The sequence below is a fragment of the Lolium perenne genome, chromosome 4, assembly GCF_019359855.2.
Source record: "Lolium perenne isolate Kyuss_39 chromosome 4, Kyuss_2.0, whole genome shotgun sequence".
Classification (NCBI taxonomy): Eukaryota; Viridiplantae; Streptophyta; class Magnoliopsida; order Poales; family Poaceae; genus Lolium; species Lolium perenne.
The window spans coordinates 109197729-109208138 of NC_067247.2; the positions used below are offsets into that span (position 1 = coordinate 109197729).

Consider the following 10410-nt stretch of genomic DNA (forward strand, 5'->3'; position numbering starts at 1 on the left):
GGTGTCTAAGTTGAAGAATGATCAAAAGCGAGAAATCCAATGCGAACTTTCTCCTTAGACCCTTGTACACGCGGCATAGAGGTACCCCTTTGTGACACTTGGTTGAAACATATGTTATGCAATGATAATCAGTGTTAACCCAAGCTAATTAGGACAAGGTGCGGGCACTATTAGTATACTATGCATGAGGCTTTCAACTTATAAGATATCTTATACATAACTCATATGCTTTATTACTACCGTTGACAAAATTGTTTCTTGTTTTCAAAATGAAAAGCTCTAGCACAAAAATAGTAATCCATGCTTCCCTCTGCGAAGGGCCTTTCTTCTACTTTATTGTTGAGTCAGTTTACCTATTCTTTCTACCTTAGAAGCAAACACTTGTGTAAACTGTGTGCATTGATTCTTACATGTTTACCTATTGCACTTGTTATATTGCTTTATGTTGACAACTATCCATGAGATATACATGTTGAAGTTGAAAGCAACCGCTGAAACTTATATCTTCCTTTGTGTTGTTTCAAAGCTTTCTACTAAGAATTTATTGCTTATGAGTTAACTCTTATGCAAGACTTATTGATGCTTGTCTTGAAAGTATTATTCATGAAAAGTCTTTGCTATATGATTCATTTGTTTACTCATTATCTTCATCATTGCTTCGAATCGCTGCATTCATCTCATGTGCTTTACAATAGTATTGATCAAGATTATGATAGCATGTCACTTCAGAAATTATCTTTGTTATCGTTTACCTACTCGAGGGCGAGTAGGAACTAAGCTTGGGGATGCTTGATACGTCCCAAACGTATCTATAATTTCTTATGTTCCACGCTACTTTTATGATGATACTCACATGTTTTATACACATTATATGTCGTTATTATGCATTTTCCGGCACTAAATTATTGACAAGATGCCGAAGAGCCAGTTGTTGTTTTCTGCTGTTTTTGGTTTCAGAAATCCTAGTAAGGAAATATTCTCGGAATTGGACGAAATCAACGCCCAGGGTCCTATTTTTGCACGAAGCTTCCAGAAGACCGAAGAGGATAAGAAGTGGGGCCACGAGGCGGCCACACACTAAGGCGGCGCGGCCTGGGCCTTGGCCGCGCCGGCCTGTTGTGTGGGGCCCTCATGTGGCCCCCTGACCTGCCCTTCCGCCTACTTAAGGCCTCCGTCGCGAAACCCCCAGTACCGAGAGCCACGATACGGAAAACCTTCCAGAGACGCTGCCGCCGCCAATCCCATCTCGGGGGATTCAGGAGATCGCCTCCGGCACCCTGCCGGAGAGGGGAATCATCTCCCGGAGGTCTCTTCATCGCCATGATCGCCTCCGGATTGATGTGTGAGTAGTTCACCCCTGGACCATGGGTCCATAGTAGTAGCTAGATGGTCGTCTTCTCCTAATTGTGCTATCATGCTGGATCTTGTGAGCTGCCTATCATGATCAAGATCGTTTCTTTGTAATCATACATGTTGTGTTTGTTGGGATCCGATGAATATTGAATACTATGTCAAGTTGATTATCAATATATCATATATGTTGTTTATGTTCTTGCATGCTCTCCGTTGCTAGTAGAGGCTCTGGCCAAGTTGATACTTGTGACTCCAAGAGGGAGTATTTATGCTCGATAGTGGGTTCATGCCTCCATTAAATCTGGGACAGTGATAGAAAGTTCTAAGGTTGTGGATGTGCTATTGCCACTAGGGATAAAACATTGATGCTATGTCCGAGGATGTAGTTATTGATTACATTACGCATCATACTTAATGCAATTGTCTGTTGCTTGCAACTTAATACCGGAAGGGGTTCAGATGATAACCTGAAAGTGGACTTTTTAGGCATAGATGCATGCTGGATGGCGGTCTATGTACTTTGTCGTAATGCCCTGATTAAATCTCATAGTACTCATCATGATATTTGTATGTGCATTGTTATGCCTTCTTTATTTGTCAATTGCCCAACTGTAATTTGTTCACCCAACATGCTATTTATCTTATGGGAGAGACACCTCTAGTGAACTGTGGACCCCGGTCTATTCTTTACATCTGAAATACAATCTACTGCAATACTTGTTCTTTACTGTTCTTCGCAAACAATCATCTTTCACACAATACGGTTAATCCTTTGTTCACAGCAAGCCGGTGAGATTGACAACCTCACTGTTACGTTGGGGCAAAGTACTTTGGTTGTGTTGTGCAGGTTCCACGTTGGCGCCGGAATCCCTGGTGTTGCGCCGCATTACATTCCGCCACCATCAACCTTCAACGTGCTTCTTGGCTCCTCCTGGTTCGATAAACCTTGGTTTCTTTCTGAGGGAAAACTTGCTACTGTCTGCATCACACCTTCCTCTTGGGGTTCCCAACAGACGTGTGTCAACTGCACGCATCAGCGGGTCCCATGAGTCAGCAGCTTACTCAACGTTTCCAAGGCGGCAGGGGATCAAAAGAAAAAGGAAATAGCCAAAAATCAGAGGGTGAAAAAAAAAATCCAAGAAAATAAACTTTTATAGCACATAGAGGATGACATGCGGGTCCTATGAGCCAGCAGGTTCCTCAACGTTTCAAACGTGGCATGAGATCGAAAGAAAAAGGCAAGTGACCAAATATGAGGAGCCAAAAATAATTCAAGAAAAGAAAGTTTTATAGTACATAGAGGATGACATGCGGGTCCCATTTAGCACCAGCGGTATCACCGTTTGAGAGGCTGCACGGGATCGAAAGAAAAAGGCAAGTGACCAAATATTAGGAGCCAAAAATAATTCAAGAAAAGAAAGTTTTATAGTACATAGAGGATGACATGCGGGTCCCATTTAGCAGCAGCGGTATCACCGTTTGAGAGGCTGCACGGGATCGAAAGAAAAAGGCAAGTGACCAAATATGAGGTGCCAAAAAAAATCCAAGAAAAGAAAGTTTTATAGTACATAGAGGATGACATGCGGGTCCCATTTAGCAGCAGCGGTATCACCGTTTGAGAGGCGGCAGGGGATCGAAAGAAAAAGGCAAGTGACCAAATATGAGGTGCCAAAAAAAACTCCAAGAAAAGAAAGTTGATTGCACATAGAGGATGACATGCGGGTCCCATTTAGCAGCAGCGGTCTCAACGTTTCCAAGGCGGCAAGGGATCAAAAGAAAAAGGAAGTAGCCGTAAATCGGGGTCAAAAAATCCAAGAATAGAAAGAATTTTGGTTCATAGAGGATGACATGCGGGACCCATGATCCTGCATCGTAAACGGCTCGATCGGAGAGCGTTGAACGAGATGGCGCGATCGAGAAAAAAAACAATGCCAGAGAGGCTGCCATCTGGGCCCTACATCCCTCGGCGGTGCGGATTTGCGTTGACTCAGCCGGCGAACCCGAGAATTTGAGATGCACCACGTCCCGGGACACCATACGCCACGTTTTGGCCGTTTTCGTCGGGCTAGGTGGCCTCAAAAACGAGAAAAAAAACGTTTTGACATGCACAACGGAGAGACCAAAAATCGTCGGCCATGGTCACCAGCAACCACGGCGCGACTTCAACTTCGTCGGCCATGGCAACTTTTCTTGTAGTGATGATGGATCATCGACGTCGCTTATGCATCGGTGACCACGTGGCATGTATTTGGCATTCTTATATCATGTATTTCTGTCGTTTGGATATTTTGTGGCCAACCTTTATAAGAAAGTATTGTTTGGTGGTTGGTGGCAATTAACCCCCCCCCCCCCCCCCCCCCAAGTACTACTTTGTAGTTTAAGTTGTGATTAAAATAAGCACGAGCGTTTTGGAAAGACAGATGGAGTAAAACCAATCAGAACCATTTAGTTTATGCAGAGACGCAAGCTTATGTGCCTATTTTTTTCATAACAGGGGGGTGTCGATGGACCTAAAGCCGCTTTATATTCTAAGTTGCGACTTACATTTTACAACAAGACCCTTGAAGAAAAGTAAACTGAAACTGGGACCTGGAGTTTTAGATAAAGGACACTGCAACAGAAAATTGGAAAAGCAACAGAGTCCCTATGCACGGTAGAAGCGAAGACCACTCGCCGTCCAAGACAGCGCCGCCGCTACCAAGGACATAACCACTTGGAGAACCGTCGCTGCATCGCGCCTCGAGGGAGTGTACGAAGATCACCCGTATTAGCCTTTCACCTGGAGGAAAACCAGCCAACATGTTGCGACTGAGGAGGGTCGGCATTCGGCCATGAGGGGGCATGGGCAAGATAGCAACGACCATCGTAGGTCCCCCGACAAGCTTCTCCAAGGAACAATAACAACTCGAAGATCCCGCCATCTTCCAGCACAAGTGCATATACCGAGCCACAGTCTTCCTCCCGATCGCCTCCATGACCGACAGAGAGAACGAGACGAGCGTCATCTGTATTGTAGAAGGCCACACTTTTTGAGGAAGGTTGCATTGATCTTCCTCTTCAACTTCCCCCATGGAAGCTGGACGGTGAGGATTGATGTGTGTGTGTGTGAAGCCAACGGGGTAACAAAGCTCGGGATCCTAGCTTTGTTGTCAGAGATCTCTACGGTAAGCCCTCTCGCCTGTAATTGCACTTGCCACTAGAGCACCACAACAAGCAGAATAAACCCTAGGGCGGCAGTCCTACGGTACTGACGAGTGATGACGGGGGCTCGACTTGTCCTCCTCCTAGCGGCATCGCCGCCGCCAGAGAAGGGCCGAGATCTCTAAAGTTACTCTAGAGAGGCAAGAGAAAAAAAAAAGAGAGGATAGCTTAGGTTCTGATGCTTAGGTTATTTGGGGGCTTACTCAAAGGTCAACACCCATATCTACACACAAACGTACGACGACAAGGTGTACTAAACCGGTGAAACGGCCTCCCAAACCCCACGACGACCTCTGCCGCGTGTCGCCCCGTGCAAGAAAGACACAAGTCATCGCTCATCTCGTCACCGGCCCCAACGGGCACGGCTGCACGCAACAGCAGTAAACCACTAAACCCCACTGGCCCCAACTGTCAGTGACCCAGGCCCCTTCTATCGTTCCATAACCCCACTAACCCCATTAATTAACCCCACGTCTCAAAGTGGAAAAAAGGTGGGGGCCACTTCGCCCCGTTGAAGCAGAGCAGGCGAAGCAAGCGCGGCCAAAGGCAAAGCGAAAGCGAGAGAGAGAGCCAAAGCAGGTGGTTGATTGATACGACGACGGGGCCAAAGCCACTCTCGAGTTAGCGAGAGGGGAAAACTAAAGGGAGGCGCGGCGGGGACGGCACGGCGATGGCGAGGCACGGCGGCGGCGGCGTCGTCCCCGAGATCACCGTCGTCAGCGGCGGCGGCGGCGGCATTGCTTACCCGGGCGGGGCGGCGCGTGCGTACACGCCGGGGCCGAGCCCTCACCAGGTGACCACCGACTCCCCCTTCCTCCCCTCCCTCTCGCGTCCTCCTGCTCGCTCCGTGCCCTCGCGCTCCGCGTTTGACCTCCACTGGGCGGTGCTCGCTCACTCGCTCCTGCTGCTTGCCTGCTTCTGCTCGGGGAATTCCTCTCGCTCCTGTGCTGGAGCAGTCGGTCGATTCGGTGCCGCGATCATGCCCGTGCGCCCGTGGGGACTGCAGGGTAGGTAGCTTAGGATCCGCGCCGATTTTCCTGCGAATTCTGAACCAGTCCACGATGAATTGGGGGCTTACTCCTGTCAGTATTGCTCGAACCAGTTTCACGCTCTCGTGCTCCTGCACGCAAGCTCATGAGTTCGAATTGGGGTTTTGGGTGCAGTTATTAATTTGCGTAGAATTGGTTGGGCAAGTCCGATGACTGATCAGGGATAATAGGGTTCTGGACCGGGGCTGGTGTAATCTTAGAACCATTGCTGGCGTTTTAGATGTGCCAACCCGTAGGCTTGCTGTTCGAATGGCGCAGTGAAGTGCTACCGAAGTGGTTGGGGGTTTGGCGGCCTACCTGAGAAATAGCAGCAGCTTGGCCCCGATGCGATTGACTCGATTCGTGTTTTTTTTCTGCCCTGAATGTTAGGGAATGCACGTCTTTTGATTGATCAATTAGGTGGATCCGTTTTTTTTTTCTTGGGACAATCCACAATTTTCTGATGAAACATTGATGGCCAGATACACATTCGGCTTGCTGAATTATGTGCCTCTCTTGGCGTTCCAACTTTCGGCTTCACTTATTGTGATTGTTAATTGGGACGGAGGGAGTATATCAACTGATGGTGCTTGTGTTTAGTGAGTCGTCTCAAGCAGGTGCCGGATCATGTCGACTTCTAAATCGCTGCGTGTGACTTTATTATGATTGCTGTTCCCTTGTTGCACGAATTGTTCATGCTACATCACTACTATGGAATTTTAAATAAAGTAGCAAACGCTAGTCTGCCATTAAACTTGGGCGAAGCATCAGGCTTGCAAATTATTACTAGAAAATTAACTCCCAAATACCAAAATGCAGATGATTTTATTTTGGAAAGATTGGCTTATACGCTCATACTGGAAAGTGTCATTTTATTCAGACACGAACACAATCCCATGATATTTGTGCCTTTCAGCAGCATAAGTGAATTATATCTGTTATCATATAACTGACAGGATAATTTGTGAACCACATTAGTCCCTTAACTTGCTTTTCTAAGTTAGATATGATTTATCATTTTAGCTTCGTTCTCTATTTAATTTCATGCATCTGTGACAGATATAGATTTTGGAAATAATCTCCAGCAACCACGTACTAGTCATCACTATATGTAGCTCGTACTATCAATGCACCATGTTCTTGAGCAGAATCAGATTACAATAATGGAATTCATATCTCCAGTCAAACGAAACTAATTATTAGTTATCCAAATACAAGTTTTTGTATTTTTGAAGAGAGCAAAATTTTGTATTCCTGCTATAAACTAATCTCTGTTGTTCTGGTTTTAAGATATCACTTCACTAACGTTCCGACCACTACTTCCTCAGGTGCCAATCGAAATAGAAGAGCAAATATACTCCCCCATGTTTGGTAACATTGCTGTGCCTGACAGTCGAGGTTGCTGTAGTGGTTTCGTTGCCAGTGTCACAAAGATCCTGTTCATCTTGCACCTCCTTGGTTTCATCGCCCTCACAGTCTTCCTGGGAGTCCAGGCTTCTTCCCACCAGAATCGTACCTACAAGCCCTTTGCCAACTTCATTCCTCTTGCCTCTTCTGTGATAGTATCTGTTTTTGCTGCCTGCTTTTGGACTATCCTTGCTGTCACTAATCCTCCAAAAGCCATCAAAACGTCTCTCTGGGCAGCTCCTGTCCTCGCACTTGCTTGCGATGTAGTCATACTCCTTGTCGGTGATGGTGCTGCCCTGGGTATTGGAGTGCTCATAGTTGTGATTGCCATTGCAGCGGCACTATACAGCTGTTGGGCCACTGGTCCACGTCTTCAGCATGGCGCTGCAGTACTTGCTGCCTCTGTCAATGGAGCACATTTGCCATTTAGTGCTTCTTGCCTTGTTGTTTTTGTTATCTTTGCTGCAGTTGGCTATATGGCCTTCTGGACAGTTGCCATCAGCTGCATTGCAGCTGTAGAAGGACGCTTAATGAACTTCCAGATGATCTATGTGGCTGCACTCCTAGTAAGCATGTCATGGACCATGCAAGTGCTGCGATACTTCGTCTATGTGGCCGTGGCAAGACTGGCACATGCACGGCTAGTCTATGGAGTACGTATGCCAGGCGGTGCTGTTGAAGCTTTCTGTGGCACACTATCAGGGCCAGCCTTTGGTGACATATGCATGGGGGCTGTGGTTGTCCCGGTGATTGCAGCAGTAAGGAGTTTTGCTCGAGTGATAAACACTGTCACAGGGGGCAACGACGAGTTCCTTTTCACATGCCAGGGCTGCTGCCTGACTGCATCGGATAAAATGATGGGACGGGTGAACCGCTGGGGTTTTGTGCATGTGGGGGCTCGGGGGAAGGTGTTCTGCGTGGCTTCAAGGGATGTCTGGTCCCTTTTTGTTCTCCGTGGGATGGCAAAGCTTGTTGATTCAGACCTCACTGGTTCCTTCTGCTTCCTTTCGGCTCTCACAGGAGGCGCTTTGGCCTCACTGGTTGCTGGCTCATGGGCACTAGCCATGGATAGGGATCATAAGAACCAAGCTCTGCCCATTGCGATCTATTCATTTCTCATTGGCTATTACATGGTATTCTACTCAATCCTTCTCTGGCTGTGTTTCATGTTTTTATCTGCATTTTCCTACAACTTGTGTCTCTGGATTAATCTTTTGTTAGCAAATGGCAAAAAACAGCATATTGGCTATTAGTGAAACCTAGTTGAGTTTATTATACTATAATCATATTGCCTACATTAGTAAAACTGATAGAATACGGGTTGATGTCTGTTTACAGGAAGTAGCATCTACAGTATCTGTTTAGTTCAACATTTTGCATACCTATGCCACTTGAGGTTTTAGTCAGTATTATCTCACAACCTAGTTGCTACAGAGAATATATACTAGTTAGAATAACTATATAAATACGGATGTGCCTTTTCGATGTTTCCACTTGTGTAAATTCTAGAAAACTTCTTGTATCAGAATTACTTGTAAATGAGACATTTATTTTCCAAGAGAGAGAGAGAGAGAGAGAGAGAGAGAGAGATGTTATTTATCCATTGAAAAGGGAGAGAGAGATAATGTTATTTATCCACTAAAAAGGGTAGTGACTCAACATTGCTTTCATCAAATTATGAAATATAGATATCTCTGTTGTAAAGTTCATGTTTATAATTTCCCTGTTGCTTCGTGTTGCAGTGCCGAATGATGATTGCGTGGCCACAGGCTTGCGTTGCAGCATATCATGTCGCATATGCAGAGAACCCGCAAAATCCTCACCTGGGAACACTGATACCAGACCACCTGCGTGAGCTCGACGCTCTAGCTGCAGATTGATCGCTTGGAGCTGTAGATTCTTCAGACTAGTTACCTTCATGATTCATAGATTCTTCGATTCATTCATTCAGCTTTCTGCTGCCTGAAACTTAGAAGCAAGACATCAGTCAGAGTTGTGGGTGTTGTGCATATGATTCGAGACTCTGCTGCTGCGTCGCCTGACATAGGAATGCTGCTTACGTAGAGCAAGATGTCACATAGTATGTTTTGCAGATTGTTGTGGTCACTAAAGGAGACTGCATGATCCGAGATAGTAGCACATATGTGTACCTGTACAGAAATTTTGTGCATAGAGCACATTTACAGAATGGAAGATATGCCCTTTCCGATGAATTGTTGTTGCCCGATGACAGGTTTTTCCTTGTCGTTGAAAGCGCAAGCTTATACCCCGTGATATTCATGCCCTTGTCGTGTCTACACCCATTGACCGGGCTGTGGAGATGGCGCAGTTTTTTGCGCCTCGACACCAGAGGAGGTAACCCCAAACCTCTGAATCACGAACCAGTTTTTCAAGTGGAAGGATCGAGCACCGAGGTATGGTCACCGGTGTCCATTAACTTCAGCTTGGAGGGCAGGGGTGTGTGATTTTACAGGGTAGAGAATATATGGGCATCTCTAGCCGATCCCTTAAAGTCAAAGTCATTAGAGGAATAAAAATTCCGTTTTGAGCGGCTAAACTGGACCTAACAGATCCCTCAAAGGATTTAGAGTTATAATTTTCACTTGTCACTGTCAAATATACTCGGCAGTGGCTCTTTGAAAGGATAGATTCTGTGGAGCGCGCATGCTAGTATACACGTCCGCCTGCTTCAGAATTGGACGGTGTTAGACAACTGTTGGTGTATCTGTTGGGCTGTCTTCTTGTTCTCTGTTGTGGCTCATTTGGCCCAGCCCAGTTGAAAGTGCATGGAGCCCCCATGTGTGGTTTTGGTAATTAATGACAATCCCTATGGACTAATGTTTGCATTGAGTTATATTTGTAGGAGTTGTCCATAGGCAATGCTTGAACCATATGTTGGCTTCAAGGTTGCAATAAGAAGAAATTGATGAAGGATATCAAGTGTCAAGTATGTCTTGAAGATGAAGATGAAGTGAGCCCTCAAGTTATCTCAAGACATCAACATGATGAAGAATGAAGAAATGAAGTGCAAGTTCAAGATGAGCCAACCCGAAGAGATCTTATGCTTGAAGCTTGCCCTCCATATGGTGTTCATGGATTTGTGAAGATGTGCCGAAGAAGAAGCTCTCCCATGGTGGATTATGGGGGAGCAATCCACAAGACTTCATCAAGCAAGCACAATCAAGAAAGGCGTTTCCATCTTGTTGAGGTCAAGATCGTCATCATCGAGCTCAAGTGGAATGCGCAAGTATAAGGTTTGCTCTTGATAGGGTTTCTTTCTCACCGGTCTCATAGTGTAGTTGGAGACCGGTTTATAGTTTAGTTGCCGTACTATCAAGAGGGCTCTCGAGTGAGTAACTCGATCGTATCGTTCGGAGAGAGCTCAAACCTTTGCATCCTTGCATCACCTTTCTTGGTGTTA

General features: G+C 46.0%; 1 protein-coding gene across 1 annotated transcript; it reads left to right on the forward strand.

Moving 5' to 3' along the window:
* Positions 1 to 5086: 5086 nt before the first annotated feature.
* LOC127293627 (uncharacterized) lies at positions 5087 to 9202 on the forward strand. The gene is made up of 3 exons (XM_051323268.2): positions 5087 to 5347; positions 6911 to 8122; positions 8732 to 9202. Exons 1-3 carry the CDS (start codon positions 5225 to 5227, stop codon positions 8867 to 8869), a joined length of 1473 nt encoding a protein of 490 aa, XP_051179228.1. The 5' UTR covers positions 5087 to 5224; the 3' UTR covers positions 8870 to 9202.
* The last annotated feature ends 1208 nt before the right edge of the window (positions 9203 to 10410 follow it).

Bases quoted from the DNA above. Each gene is read 5' to 3' on its own strand.
- LOC127293627 (XM_051323268.2), top strand. From the start codon at position 5,225: ATGGCGAGGCACGGCGGCGGCGGCGTCGTCCCCGAGATCACCGTCGTC. The intron at 5,348-6,910 runs GTGACCACCGAC...CTACTTCCTCAG, and splicing joins CGGGGCCGAGCCCTCACCAG to GTGCCAATCGAAATAGAAGA. The intron at 8,123-8,731 runs GTATTCTACTCA...TTCGTGTTGCAG, and splicing joins TTCTCATTGGCTATTACATG to TGCCGAATGATGATTGCGTG.